Source organism: Rhinolophus sinicus, chromosome 14 (assembly GCF_057876585.1).
Source record: "Rhinolophus sinicus isolate RSI-liver-muscle chromosome 14, RSI-T2T, whole genome shotgun sequence".
NCBI classification, from domain to species: domain Eukaryota; kingdom Metazoa; phylum Chordata; class Mammalia; order Chiroptera; family Rhinolophidae; genus Rhinolophus; species Rhinolophus sinicus.
Genome location: NC_142514.1, coordinates 178,669,846 through 178,685,652, shown reverse-complemented (window position 1 = coordinate 178,685,652; position 15,807 = coordinate 178,669,846). Strand labels below are relative to the sequence as shown.

The window sequence follows — 15,807 nt, the reverse complement described above, 5'->3', positions numbered from 1 at the left end:
GCCCCCACTCCCAACTCCAGTCATGCTCCAGGGGTTGCAGCTGTTCTCCTTCCGCTTCCTCAGAAGCCTCAGCTTTTGGAGGCACTGCAGAAACTGACTTCGTCATTTATTTAGTCAGTTCACCAAATCATCACCCTTTAGGACTTCCGGATGGGCAACTAGCCGGTCACAAAGCTTTCATTTTTTGAACTGTGTGTCTGTTTTTTCTTGGAAGTGTTGGTTTTCCTCAGAGGTGACTTTCTGAGTATTTCATGGTGGCAGCTACATACAATTAATTTCCTTTTGTGCATTTTCCAGATAACCAAGGAACAAGGGAGGGTCGGGGGAGGTTGCACAGGAACCAGGAACCTAGGAGGAAATCTGCAAGCGCTGAATCAAAAAGCTCAAGGCTATTGTCTGCATGGTTGTTTGCAGTTGTTTTGAGCATACTGATATGACCTGCACAATAACATATTTAGGAACTAAAATTGATTTAACATATACCTGTATCAGAAACAAGGCCTTTCACAGTCTGTCTAGAAAGACACCATCACATCACCCTTTCATGCATGAGAAAACTGCTGCTCAAAGCAGAAATTCAGTCAAGGTCATAATGCAGAAAGGTGAGATCCAGCTTTGAACCCCAGAAACTGTTAGACATCAACGATGTCTCCCGAACCAGGTAAAGGGTGCAATGGGAGGCTCCCGTCCTTTCCCCTACCTTCTCTCCCAGGTCCATGCAGAATCAGCCTGTTACGTGCATGTTCAGCTCACTGTTCTGTGACAATAACTTAGTGGCCTTTCACTGAGATCATGTGTGTATTTCTTTGTTCTCTAACCAAGGCTCCCTATAGAGAGCTTTTCATACAAGGAGTGCTCAAGAAATGCTGATTGAAGGAACCAACCCAAAAGACTTTTTTAATCACCACGCTAAATTGGCAGCGAACGTATCCTCGATACCTGCTTATTGTGTGTTACTTTTTAAAGTGTATTTTTCAATGATTTGTCAGCCATGTGGCAAGCCAGATAGTACAGTTTAAGAAAATCAGTTAGAATCGAACAGACCAGGTTCAAGTTTCGGCTCCACCTCTTAGCTGTTTTATGACCTTGAACAAGCCACTTACCACGCCCACCCCCACCCCCACCACAGGCCCCAGTTCTCTCATCTGTGAAATAAGGTTTATCATAGTTCCCACTTCCTAGAGATTTTGTGGGAATTAAATGAGATAATACACGCCAGATGCTTAACACAAAGTACATGCTCAATAAACGTTCAATGATGATAATGATAAATACTGTCTTTCCCTGAAAATAAGACTGGGTCTTATACCATATTTCCCTGAAAATAAGACCAGGTTTATATTAATTTTTGCTCCAAAAGATGTATTAGGGCGTATTTTCAGGGGATATCTTATTTTTTCATGTACAACAAGTTACATTTATTCAAATACAGTCATGTCATCTTCTTTCGGAACATCGTCATAACCTACTAAATGCGTCTGTCTGGCTGATGATCTTAACTGGGGCTTATTTTCGGGGCAGCTCTTATTTTTGAGGAAACATGGTACAGACTTAGCCAGCAGTTACTGCACATTTATTATACACCAGGGACCATGCTGTGCCTTTACACGCACATCTGATTCAATTGTCACAGCAATCCTAATGTTAACACACGCTCTGTGATGTCATCAGAAGCCATTCGAGGAAATCAAGCAAGGATAGCAGGTCAACTGCTCTTCACATTGGGCGTCTGTGTCATGGAACAAATTACAATGACCACAGTACACTAATCACCAACATCTTACCAAAAGGAGGGAGTTATTTTCCAGGCAAGGATGGCCTCTTCCCTCTGGATCTAAGTAGCCAGCGGAACTGAGGTAGACAATGAAAGCAGAGAAAGTACTGCCTTGGAGAACCAGTGGCTATCACGTAGGGTAGAAGGCTTTGTCCACTCTATCAGGTTGGTGCGAAAGTAACTGCAGTTTAAAGGGCTAAAAACAATTGCAAAAACCGCAATTACGTTTGCACCAACCTAATACCTAAAACGTCTCTGCCTCCCCTAAGTTTCTATGTACCTTGTGTCTCTAGTTAGGTATTAGTTCCTGCATATTTATTTATTGAAAACATATTATGTGCCACCCCTTTAAGGTGACAAAAGTAATGGGGTTATAAGAGTCAAACGAATGACTCCTCCTTTTCACAATTCATACACCCTTCCTTTCCCCCAAAAATAGCATAATCCAAAACAGTCCTTATATTAGAAGTTCTCAGTCCAGTCCTCTTTGTTTGCTTCCTTGCTTTGGAAAATAAACATTGATGAGAAGGGACGGAGAGAGGTCTCAGTCAGCCAAGTGACAGAAGTTAACCTCAGGGGTTTTATCAAAGCTGGGACTAGTGTTTCAACTCTCCTCTTCGGAATGAAAAGCAATGAATGATCTCAGAGTTATCCTGACCATTGAGAACCAGTATTCTTAGGCAATAATCTCAAAGCAATTCAGTGTATTTGGGCTTCGTATCACTCAAAATTTAGTCAGGAAAACAAAAATCTATCTAGTTATTTTAATTGAAGTAGAACATAGGGAATTCTTTACAGAGATGGAAGGGCCAAGAAGCCAGAGGATGGTGAGACACTCTGGAACTTAGCAACAGCAGGTTGGAGGGACAAAAAAGGAGGGCAGGGTCAGCAGAGCCCCTCTGAGGGGGGCCAGGCCATGGTGGAGTTGACCAGCAGAACGGGACCGTGGAGTGAAAGTTGAGGCATGGAGGAGACTTGTCTGGGGAGGAGAAGCAGGGCCATTTACCTCCTCTCTTAGTCTCTTAGTCTTCCCCAAGGTCCAACACACCGAAAGCCCAGTTGGCAAGTGGAATCTGGGAAATGAGTTCCCTGCGATGCAGCGCAGAGCACAGGAAGGACGGGAATGGACCTGAGAGCAAACATGCAAATGACTGGCAAGGGCTTCCTGTCCGCCTACTGAAGAGCCGGAAATGCAGAACCTACCAGCTCTCCTGGTCATCCAAACAGTCTATGGAAAGAAAGACTCAAAAGGGTATTTCACCTGCTAGATGTGACTTAATGCCTAGCTTTCCAAGTTGCATTCACTTCGAGGTTGTTCGTTATAACAAAAGTCAAGCTGACCTGGCAAATCCCTCTGCTTTCATGACTGCCCACCTCCCAGTTCCTGTAACCAGGTGCTGCTCCACCCTCCAAAGCTCCACAGCACTGTGGCCCACACCCCATCCACTCTCTTCCCCCAGGCCTGACTCAGATCTCCGCAAGGGCTGGGCCTGTCTTGTCCCTCATAGACAACGTGGTATCCATCATTGTGCTAAGCACGTGGTGTCCCTTTGTAGAAGTTTATTCAATGAATAAATAAATGGATACAAGTAACCTCAGGAGACAAGCATGCGTCATGCACCACTGCAGAATTGTCTCAGGCTTTTGTTAAAGCACATCCGAAAAAAGAAAACGTTATACTAGCGTTTTCCAAAATGTAATCACTCATCCTTGTTAAGAGAAGTTACATGTCAGAAAGGGTTCTATGAAAAAATAATAGGCAACTTCAGCGGGTTTCTGTATTAGAGAACTTCTTGAAGCTTTTAATAACATGCATTATAAATCCCTGTAGGAGAAAAGAGTAGAAAGCATTTCTCAAACATATTTGATCCAGAAGTCCTTTAGCACCTATACTGCCACCCATGACCAGCACTCGCGCCACCATCCCCGCCTGCCCCTGCGGCTCCTTGTGAACAGAACTCTGATTGTGCACGGGCAGGGACGCTGCCAGCCCAGAGGATGGAGCATGATCGGTTCTATGGCAACTCTGCCCATCCTGGCCCTTTGCGAAGTGCTCGCTCTCCTGGTCTCCCTTCCAGCTGAGAGCTGCCATGACCACGTTATCCACTGCTGGCCAAGGGGCCACAAGGGGAAGTCAGCTTGGAGCATTTGGATAGTTTCCTGCCCTGACAAAAGGATTTATGAATCTTTCCAGCTGCCCCCTTTCTTATTGCTTGTGATGCTGGCGTAGGGTGATGACATAGGGAGCTGTGACTAGGGTTTCCAGGCGGGAATTCCTGCCCGTTCTGAGAAATTCTTTTCGCTTTCCCGTTCCCGAATCCCGAGATATAAACCGTTTTCTGTTCTCCACGATGAATCGTTTCCACAAAGTGACAGCTGATACTACCAACCACCTGGGTTCAAGGAGCCAATTTCCTGAATTTCCCAGCCAACTTTTCTCGGGATTTGGGAACAGAAAAGTGAAAAGAAATCCCAAAATGGGTGGGAATTCCCACCCGGAAACCCTAGTGATAAATAGAAAAAATGTCTAAGAGATACATTGTGAGTAGTACGTTTATTTCCCGTTGTGGGTATTACTGGGTTCAAGGAGCCGATTTCCCCAATTTTCTGACCAATTTTTCTCGGGATTCAGGAATGGGACAGCAAAAGAAATTCCTGAGAATAGGCGGGAATTCCCGCCTGGAAACCCTAGCTGTGACTCTGTGGTGGTTTTAAAACACGGCACAAATCCTTTAATGCTCTTCCCATTGAAAGATGGTGTCTGTGTATATTGCCCTCTTGACTCTGGCAGGCCTGCAACTGCTTCGACAACAGAATACGGCAGAACTAACTGATGGCTGTGTGACTGCCATAGCGGGAACACTTGCCTTGGAGCCCTGAGTCTCCGTGTACCAAACCGACACCCCTGACTTGGTCACGCTGAGATGCCCAAGCCACAGAAAGAGGTCAAGTGTAAGCGGTGCAACTGACAGTTTCCGCTGAGCTTTCCTGAGTCGCTGGAGTCCAGGCACCAATGTTAGAACACAGAAGTCTCTAAGATTCCAGCCTCTGGCTGTTCACATCTTCCCACCTGCACTGTGCCTTGTCTGAAATCCTACTCCACAGAATCTGTCAATATCGCCCAAGGGTTGCTCACACCACTAACTGTTAGGGTGATTTGCTATATAGCGACAATCAGAATTGACTCTCTCAATCGCAAGGGAGAAGCCCAGGGGATCAGAGCGATGCTGACCTAGAACCCCAACACCTCTAGCCCGCAGCACCACCCCTCATGCTGGACTTCTTCGTATGTGAAATAATCACATATCTTTATTGCTTACGCCACAGTTACTCGAAAGCATCCCTACGTGATGTGCCATGTGGCCACTCAGAGACCCAGATGAAACTCAGAGCTCTGATCCTTTTCACACGGGTCGCTGCATCAGCCAACATACTGATCTTGTCATTTCTGGCCTCTCCCACCTTCCACACACGCCATACAGAACAATTTTTCTGTACCATACTCTGATCCCACCATTTCCTTGCTTAAAACCTTCAAAGGCTCCCCATCACTTTGCAGAAGGGCAGGAGGCAACAGAGTCATCTGGAAGAACTTTATAAAAATCCAGAAGTCTGAGCCATTCCAGGCCCTCTGAATCAGGCGTGTGTCTGTGCCAACGCTGCCCGGGGATGCTGATGGGCAAATCCAGTGAAGAACCACTGAAGCCTTCTCTCACCAACCTCGCTCTCCCTCCCTCCAGACGGCACATAAAGCTTCCTCTTCTGTGTTCCCACAGGACTGCTTTGTTGACATTTCTACTATCATGTGACTTTTAAAATGTCCTATCACCCTCACCAGACAAGGAGACAGCAGAGGGCAAGGCCCCTGTCACACAGACCCTGTGTCCCCCAGCACCTGACACATGTCTGGAAAACACTGAGCCCTCATGGAATTCAGTGACTGGATGAATAAACATGGGACAACGAACTCTTCATGTTTCTGCCTTCTCAGCTAGGTTCTGTTTCCTCTGAAACTTTGCTCTCTCTGCCAACTGAGCAAACAAACCAGGGAAAATACAGACAACAGCAAATTAGACACAAGTCTGAGGTTTATCATTTACTAGACCCTGGCTTAACCGGTCGAGGAGGCCTGAAAACCCAAGGGCCAATTCTTTTCGCTAACAATCGAGAAGCTGGAGAAATTAAGAGTTTTACAGAGCAAAGCACATTTTGAAACCATGCTGGCCTGTGACTTCACCTACACCTTGCAAATGCCTTTCTGACCATGCTGTGATTCGTCCCACTGGTCCTCAGCAAACAACCAAGGGCGACCTACTGGCTGGAACAAGTCCAAACAGCAGGTTTTAGCACAACAGTGCCTTCCCAAGAAACCAACTTAGCTATATCCTGCAGGATGTACTGGATGTGTTTCCGCAGTCGCAAACAGCGGGAAACCAAACCCCGCATTTCCCCAACCACCCTTACCTGGGATGTACTTTATCCCATGGTCAAGGATATTTCTGTAAAACCAACTCTGGGGTCTACTTCATCACAAACACACTGGGGAACACCACAGTGAGGAGGGCTAGCTTAGAGCAGACATACTTAGTGTCTGCCAGGCGCTGGGCTATGTACATCACACACTCTCTCATTTCACATGTACAACAACCAGCAGGTAATATCACTAGTCCTGTTTTAGAGGAAACTGGGACAGTTAGACGACTTTTCCAAAGTTATACGGGGAGTAGTGGCAGAGCTGAGGTTCAGACCAGGAAGGAGGGGCGGAGCCTGCATGATCTCGGTCATGGGCCCCTCCCTCTTGCCTTGCTGCACCCCAATACTTACCCTCTCTGTGCTCTAGCAGGTGAGAAACAAGGAAAGTAACCTTTTCCTAAGCCTACACTAAACACTTTCTCAACGTTAGCTCCTTTAATCCCCAGCCAATATGGGAGGTGAATATTTCTCTCCCCGTTTCATAGAAACCCACTGAGACTCAGAGAAGTTACGGAATGTCCCCAAGATCACAGTTAGTGGCAGGTAAGGAATTAACAAAGACCGTGCTCTTTCCACCCCACCTTGCTGTCCCCTTCTCCACCCCAAATATGATAGGGCTTTTCTGTTTTCCTTAAATGACAGATAAGCATATAACAAAGAGGAACTAATAAGAAAAGCAGCAGCTCTTGAGTTCTTAAGTCTCCAAAAATAACTAGCATCCATCCAGTGCTTCTCTGCTTAGATAACGCTTTCCAGATGTGTGAGCCTCACTACAACCTTCAAAGGTTAAGTACTAACAGTCCTGGTTTCCAGAGCGGGAGTTAAAGCCCAGATGGGTTAAATAAGTGCCTTCATCAACGTCAACTGCTATTCAGTGCTTGCGGACGGACTCAGACCACGTCTTGGAAGCTGAAGGCCACCATCTCCCCCGCCACACCCTACAAGGAGCACTGCCTCTCAGGGCCCCTCCTAGTGGTTTAAGAAAAGAGGTAGAAAGAACACTGTTGTGGGAGAAGATTCCTTAACTCCTTGGATTAAGTTCTTTAATGTATCTGGCTCTCCAAGGCAAGCTCAGAGCGACAAGCTACAATGATGTCCACGTCTCCTTAAGTCCACCCCTCCGCTGAACAGACAGACATTTTCCTTCCGTGACCCACACTTGGAGCGGCACTAGACTCACAAAACTCAAATGTCTGACCACACCCTGACTCCTGACCAAAAGGACAGAGCCACCCCCGGGGAAGGAGGGGATCTGTGGACCGTTCATGGCCAATCAGGCAGCACACACTCAAGTTCGCTCTGAAAGCCGCTTATCACTCTAACGGGTGAACGGGCCTGGCCGGCAAGCCTCGCTCCACTCCGTTTAGACCACAACTAGAGGGTGACTTCTCCGCATCCATGAGCGAGAGGGCATTCTCCCTGCAAAAAGAATGCGATGCCGCTTGTCTTCTTTCCAAAAATAATAAAAAAATCATAGGATGGTGGCAAAAATGTCAGCGGCTGAACTTTCTGTGGTTTTGTTTCGTTTTTTTTTGAAGTGTCGTTCACTGAGCACATACATCTCAGATGCGACACTGAATGTTTTAGAAACATCATCCCATTTAATCTTCACAATAACCCTCTAGGGAATTATATTACAATCCCAATTTACAGATAAGGAAACCAAGCGTGCTAAGTAACGTTCATAAGAGCAACAGTTGGTCGGAAGCAGGGCTGAGATTTGAACCCAAGTTTGCCTGGCTCCTAAGCCTGGGTTTCGGTCCATCACACACCACCCCCGGCAAGCTTCCCACCACTCACTGTCGACCTTAGCACCTTCCCCATTTCCAAACCAAAAGGCATGTGCACGTATAGATAGAGGCAGCCCACCTTTGTCACCTGTTCAACTTCAAAAATATAAATTGGTGGTTTCTTAGTTTCTCCATTATCCTTGGAATTAAGTCAAAAGGACTGAATTTTTGGAAATAAATCTATGTGAATCATAGGCCTAATGATACAGTGTGTTTTCTACGCATGGCTGGACCCCATGGGTTGATTCTGTATTCAAGTTATGTTATTTAGGCAGGAAGGGATATCATTAAAATGTTGTCATGTCGCCTAAGACTTTAATTATGTATAATTTACTTTCTGCTGACTTTCTCCATAAGATTAAAAACCTACATCCTCTCAAGCTAAGTGTCGGAGAGACTCTCCCTGTAACTTCTTGGTCTGGCCAGCCCACCCCAGCAAAAGATTGACTTTCCTCTGCGACCCTCACAAGAGCTGAGGCTTTATCTTTATAAGGAAGCTGTTTCCTGACGTACATTCAGGAAAAGGTACCAGAAGGCCCTACCTCAGAGAAGAACTCGTCCATGAAAGCTGTGTTGTCAATGGCGATCTCGACCTCACTGGAGTCGTCATCCTGTGTCAGCTGCTTCTAGGAGACAAAAGGAGCAGGTGAGACCCAGAGCACAAGAAACAACTGCTGACAACATCCAATGCCCTGTGGGGACCAGGCGCTGTATCCGTCTTAAGCATTTCACACACATAATCCCCTTTAACGCTCAGAACAGCTCAGTGATGTGTCAAAGTCTGCTGTTACACTGTTGGAATTTAAATCCTAGTTCTACCACTTACTGATTTTTTGTGGCGTGGGGGAGGGGTGGGCAAGTCACTATCCTCTCTGTGCCTCTGCTTCCGTATCTGTGAAACGCTAATAATAACACTACCTGCTTCATTGGGTTGTTCAAAACATCGATGAGAAAATGAATATTAAACACTTCTGCACAGTGTCTGGCACACTGTAAGTACTCAATAAAGTGCTAGGTTTGGGTGGTGGTGGTTGGGATTGGTGACATTACTGTAACTCATACCAGTCAGAGAATCAAAAACAGAGAGGTTAAGTAACTTGGCCAAAGTCACATAGCTAAAATGTGGCGATGGGCAGATTCTAGCTAGTCTTCTGGATTTGGAGCCCACGTTCCAGCCCCTTCTCCACACTGTTCAAATGCAGGATCCACCCGACCAGGGATCCATCCATATTAGAACAGATTCCAGCTATAATTCATCCAAAACACTAGCTTCCAATCCTCACCGACTTTCCTGTTTTCAGAAACCACCTATTGCAAAGGAAACAGCACTGTGTGATGTTCCCTGTCGCAGTTCATGTTTATAAGGAAAAGGAACCTCTCCCCCACCACCTCCGGGGACCCCAGCTTTCTTAACCTCATTCAACTTCCTCTGCAAAATCACCAAGTGACTGTCCAAAGGAAGGGCTTCCCTCCGGCCGAACACAAAGGCCTCAGCTGTTTGGACGTTCTTCCACACCCTCTTCACAGGCCACTGCTGCACTGCACACGCCCCATTTTGAAGCACAGAGGGAGAACTGGTTGTTGGCGTGAAGGTGGGGAGAGGTAAACCCCCTACGCCTGCTTCTTCACAACCTTCAGTGGCCTATGGCCTTCTCAGCCAAGACACACCTGTCTCAAACACCCAGAACACCACGGGCCATGAAAGCCACCAGGGACCTCTTTTCTTCACCTGCTGCCATCCCCCTGATCCGCAACACAAGATAGAGTTACTGGGAATTCCCACTGAAATTTGGGGCTCTCCCTCCTTTCGACTGGCACCCCCATCATCTCCTTCTCTGGTTTGTCTGGAACTGTCGGCCACCCAAGCTTAAAAGACACATTCCAAGGAGTTGAACTTGAGGGAACCGCGACAGCCCCCATAATCATCTTCCTAAAATTTAAAACTGATCAGGTCCTTCTGCCACTTAAAGTCCTTCAATGACAGCTCACCTCCTAGGACTGAAAGCCCCAATGCCTACGAGCCTGTGGGGCCCTTTAAGGTCAGACCCCACATTTCCCTATGACCAGACTCTTGGAACTCCTGGCCTTTCCTGGACACACCATTATTTCATATTGCTGAACTGTCACATGAGGACTTCCTCCTGAAATGCATTTGTCCAGCTGGCAAAATTTTACTTAGCCTTTAAAATTCAATCTCGAACAACCTTGTCTGTCAACCTTACTCAATTGACACTTCCCTGCCTGCAAAGTTTAAAACCTCCCTATGCTCCCAATGCCTTTTGTGCAAACTTCCATAGCAGCCATCACAGCCTGCTATTCATGACCCCGTCGTCTATCCTTCCCTCACAGGCTATTCGCTCCTGGAGAGCAGCGTGGCTTTATATATCAACTAGAGTAGCTCCTTCGAGTGTGTGCCTGCCTGAACACCTTCCTTTGTGGAGACACCTCCTCACCTTCCCCATGTGAGCCCAGGAAGGTTCTCCATCACGACCCAAGCCCCCTGAAGAATCTGAAATGTGACATGAACAGAGCTGAGTCTGCTGCGGCAGCACCCACCAGAAATCTGCTAAATCCCCAGAGCTGTGCTCGTTTCTGTCCTTCCTAGGCCAGACCTGGCTCAGAGCAGGTTCTGCAGACCTTCCCCAGTATTCTCTCAGTGAGTGGAACAGTATCCTAATATATTGCCATTCATTTAGCCAGAATCAGCTTTTGTCGCTTGGTATTAAAATTACCTGTGCTTGTCATTAATTCATTTATTCCACACGTATACTGAGCACTTACCATGTACTAGATATATTACAGAAATTCAGTCAATTTTAGATGAATAAATAACTAGCTTCCAGAGAGTCTGGCAGCCTACACTCACCCAGCAGTTTCTAAAGTGTGAGACAAAAGGCTCCCTTTATCAACTGTCATGCCCGCTTGGGCCTCTCAGTGGCCTCCAGAGGCTGTTTTGCCAAGAAGGCTTTCCGTGATCCTCACTAGAAACAGGAACCCATCTTCCTTTAGGAAGCGTGTGTTGCAAGTTTCCTGACTTCGAAGATCTCCTCGAGACCCACCCTGAGGGGAGAGACCCCATGAGTGCGTGTGCACCCACAGACACACACGAGTGTGAGCTCAGCTTTCTTCACACAGGCACACGTGCTAAGGAAGTGGGATGAGGCTACCACCACCATGAGATGGACTAAGCGTAGTTTCCGGAAGCTGGGGACAAGTGTCCTGGGCGTGGGAGGCAGACACCTAGCTCTGCAGCATGTCACAAATTTGTGAGACCCCTGGAATTTGTCCAGGGAGTCCCGTTGACAGAGCCAGCTCTTGGCTTCCAGCAGGCTCTGGCGGGGCAGCCTGGTCCATCTCCAGGGAGACAATGCGTGAATGGGGGCGGGGAAGTGTCTGGCAACTCGCAGCGTAGGTCCAAAACTTGTTACAGTTACTGGCTGAGACCCCCGTCGCGTCCCTTACTGCTCTGAGTGTTTAACCTGTAAATGGTCCAACACCACACACCTTATCACTCTCAGGAGGACTGGGAGAGATCACGTATGGAAAGCTTCTAGCACAATCCTGGGCACACACCGGGGCCTCATAAATGTCAGTTTCCTCATCATCTGGCCACAAAGATGTGAAACCTAAAGGTGAGATCTCCTCCACAAGTTCCCACACTAAAGGCTAAGATCAATTCTACAGCGTCATTGACGACCAGGGTTCTAGAACGTGCACTATCCCGTACTAGTCACTGAGGATCTGGTTTAACGTCTCTGAGCGTCCATTTCCTTATCTACAAAGCAGGAACAATAGTGCCTACTGGGGCCGTTGTGAGGGTTATACAAGATAACCTTTTAAAGTTCCTTATGCAATGAATAGCACACAGTAACAACTTGATAAAACAGCTATCTATACGATCTTGCCAGTCAATGTCTCTATAGCTTTAACCTGAGTCTAAGTACTTTTAAATAGGAAGGGGGAGGGCGAGATACAGGACGTGTAGAGCTGCATGCAACCTTACAGATTTTATCACTAAATCCTCTCACGTAGAGATGGGCAAACCAAGGCCCAAGACCGAATAATGAGTTACTTATATTATACAGCCAGGACTAGAACCCCGGTTTCCTGATTCCCATCTTCCATGCAGTTTCTCCTACAGTAGTGTGCTGCTTCCAAAAATATAAACCAACAACATCAATAACAACAATACACTGTAGATCAGAAAATTCAAGGCAGAGGCCATTATCGCAGGTTATCTCGATAATGCGGTTATCTGGAGTCACGTGACACTGGAACGGCCAGGCTTCTCCAAAAGGGGTCTAACAGATCCCAGGGCCAGGGTGCTCTTACACCCTGAGGTCTCTCGAGCCTCAGGGACCCCGGGGCTAAGGGAAGCACACAGGGCCCTTGATCTTCAGCCCACATGTCTGAGCGCAGCCAAAAAGAGAACTTCAGCATCTTTATCAAAGAATCAAGGTGTGTGGTAATAGGAACGTTATAGTAGCGGCAACAGCAGCCACAATAAAAACGTGTGTGAGAACCACAAGCTCAGCCACCGGCTTCCTCTCCCCATGCCCCCACCCCAGCCTCCTGCTGCCCCTCCCACCAGGAGATGGAAGATTTGGCCAATGACTCAGGCAGCATTGAGCTAGAACCGAGGGCGGGTGTATCACCAACTCCCACCTCTCAAATGTGCCCCCAGATTCAGTGAGAGCAGCCAGGGCTACAACCATCTCTCTGGACAAAGAGTGGAAAGAGTTCAGGGGCCCAGAACTCAGTATAAAGTGACTTGACCTGCAATTCCTCTCACTCAAGCTCACTGCCTTTCTTTCAATTGCCTTCTCTGTCATCCTTCGTCTATTTTATTGTGGGTCCCTCTTCATAAGCTCCCTTAATAAAAACATTTGCCACCTATAGAGTCCCTACTAGGTGCTAGGTGGCCACAACACTCTAGCGGCTTCGCATACACTATATCAATGAAACCCACCTAGATTTTGAGAACCTGCAGGTCAGAGAAGTTCTGAGTTATTCAAGGTCTTCCCCTATTGATTTTCAGACGCGGGGCTCAAGCGTCGGCTGTCCGTCCTAAGCCCTTGCTTACTGCACTGCACGCTGTCACACAGCCCATCACTGAGAGCAGCCTGGAGCCAAGCAGAGCAGCAGCCCAGGCCTGCAGGACGCACACAGGCTGGGAGAGAGGGCCTGGAGGCTCTGGGCACAGCACTTGTCTCCTTTAGGCTTTGGTTTTCCCACCAAATAAGGAGCTCAGCTTTCCAATGAGGCTTCCTGGAACCCCACTCAGGGAAGTCAGGGAAGTGGGAGTCAAGCAGGTGGGTCAGTCTGCCCAGCTTCACTTTTATCTGCTTTATACACTTAAATAACATTTCATTTTAAGAAAGAGTCCTGTTGTCAAGAGAGGAAAGAAGGGGGCGGGGGGGAAGAAGAAGGAAGGAAGCAGGCAAGTTTGGCTACCTAGCTGGAAAACCACTCAAGTCAATGGATGATGGATGGCTTCTATAGAAAAGAGGGACAATAGGGAGTGCCCTCACTCCTTTCCAAAACATGGCTGCAAACAGGTTATAATCATCAGCAATTCCATAATAAGGGGCATTACAAATCAGAATAGCAACACAGCAGGAAAGGACAAAGAAGGAAAAGGAAACTATCCCAAAGGAAGAGATGCCATTCGCTGGCTCCCTGATTCTCTCCCTGCCACAGATACCACACCCCAGGGAAGACCAGCGGGTCCCAGGACAAGACAGAAGGTCCAGGAGCTCTCTGCAAAGTTTCGAGGTGAGGGAAATAAAAACAGAAGGGAAGGAACCAGCAGTCTGGACTGGAAAGGGACATCTGGTCCTTAACTTCCCACGGCAGGGGTATTAAAGAACTGTGGCTGGTGGGGGCAGGGCCTCCTGGCACAAGCAGGTGACCACACATTCTTACACCTCATCTGGCCTCTCCACATTTAAACAGCTCTTTGCTCTGGAGATACATACTCTTCTTTATAAACCCAGATTGGTTACCAATACATTTGATTCAAAGAGACAATGATGTGATTTTTCTTGCCCCGCCTGCTCACTTCCCCCATCTGCCTCCCTCTAGGATGAGGTCTGTGGATTCCCAAAGACGAATACCACCATTTCCAGAACTTCCACTCACATAAACATACCAGCGACACACAGAGCTGCCCAACATCTGGTTTTTCCAGTCCCTCTTCTTTGAGTAAAAGAAGGCAGAAATTCTGAGTAAGCCTGGCAGCTCTCAATAGGCACAGTGCTCTCTGTTCCCCATTTAAAGAGTCGGACGGCCCGTCTCCAATGCCAGCTCCCCCTCCTCCTGTGTGTTACCCTTCCCGTGAAACCCTCCCACAGGGAACACTTCCCCTTTCTGCTGAACTGCATCTTCCCCAACACTCTTGTCAGATGAATCAAGAGGAAATACACGGCTGAAGATAACCTCGGTGAGCCTCACACTTTTACTTTCAAGACGTTATTCTCGCTGAACAATCTGAGGCAAGAATTGGCCCTATTTGGAAGATGAAGACGCTGAGGAATAAACTCGCTTCCAAATTAGCCCAAGGCCAGCGAGTTGGTGTGAAATGGGGCCCAGTTGGCAGCCCCATAGTGGAGGCCTCTCCACGTCCCTGGCCTCACCTTTCCTTGACCTACCTACAGTTTAACAGTAGATCATCCCCCTGCTTCTTGAGCTTGGAATATCCCTTGTCCCACCCAGTTCCCTTTTTTAGGATATTACCCAGAAACTTATGATTAACATCCTTAGGCTTTTGACCACAATCTCTATGGTCTAGCATTCTTTCCAGGCTCCACCAGAGAATCAGTGGCCAGAGGGAAGGCTCCTTGCAGACCCCCTCACAACCACCACACAGCCTTTGGAGGAACGCCCAGATTTTCCCTTAAATACCCCAAGCCAGATTGATAATGTTAAGGCAGATTTTGGAGGTGTTAACCCTCTGCCTTCTCAGACCACCAGTGCTCCGATAATAAACATCTGTTCTATGACCCAACTCCTGTGTCGGTTTATTGGCTGAGCAGTGCAGGCAGCATGAGTCCCGGAGTCGTCTGGCCTCCGGTTTCACGTGGACGACTGGACAAGAGCCAAAGTTCATGATGACCCCACTCCATGCTTTTTGCCGTAACAAACATACTACTAATAGATAATATGTGTGTATTTCGTTGCAAGCACTCATGTGGTTTCAAATATATTATTTGATTCTCACATCAACTCTAGGAGGGACAAATATTACTTTCCCCATTTACAGATGAGGCAACTACTTAATTGGGTTAAATAACTCGTCCGAAGTGATTCAGCTAATAATGGTATCCTTAGGACTCAAAAGCAGGTCTGTGAGAGCCTGGGCCTGTGTTCTTACCCTCTACACTTCAACTGAAGATGCCCTTCCACTCTGCTTGGTACACGGTAAGTAGCAGAGATGTGAGAAGACGACATGATTGTATTTGAATAAATGTAGATTGTTGTACATGAAAAGAATAAGACATCCCCTGAAAATATGCCCTAATGTGTCTTTTGGAGCAAAAATTAATATAAGACCGGTTTTATTTTCAGGGAAATTCGGCATAAGACCCGGTCTTATTTTCGGGGAAATACGGTAGTAGCTGTATGATCTTAAACAAGTTACTTAATCTCTCAGTGCCACAGTTTCCTAATTTGAAACATGAATAATCTATTCACAGAACTGTTGTGAAGATTAGTTAATGTATGTGAAATGTTTAGATCAATGCTGGGTACATATCAAATGCCCAAGCCCAG

At 47.1% G+C, this 15,807-nt stretch overlaps 1 protein-coding gene across 11 annotated transcripts in view; it reads right to left on the bottom strand.

Moving 5' to 3' along the window:
• The window catches only part of STX3 (syntaxin 3), a 41,588-nt gene that overhangs the window by 16,292 nt on the left and 9,489 nt on the right, over nt 1-15,807 (bottom strand). For 9 of the 11 annotated variants that reach the window (XM_088789611.1, XM_088789607.1, XM_074336436.2 and 6 more), the window contains exon 2: nt 8,580-8,663. In XM_088789611.1, the coding sequence (XP_088645737.1) occupies nt 8,580-8,663 (84 nt within the window). The remainder of the gene's footprint in view (nt 1-8,579; nt 8,664-15,807) is intronic. The other 2 variants (XM_088789612.1, XM_074336434.2) reach the window with 1 other exon arrangement.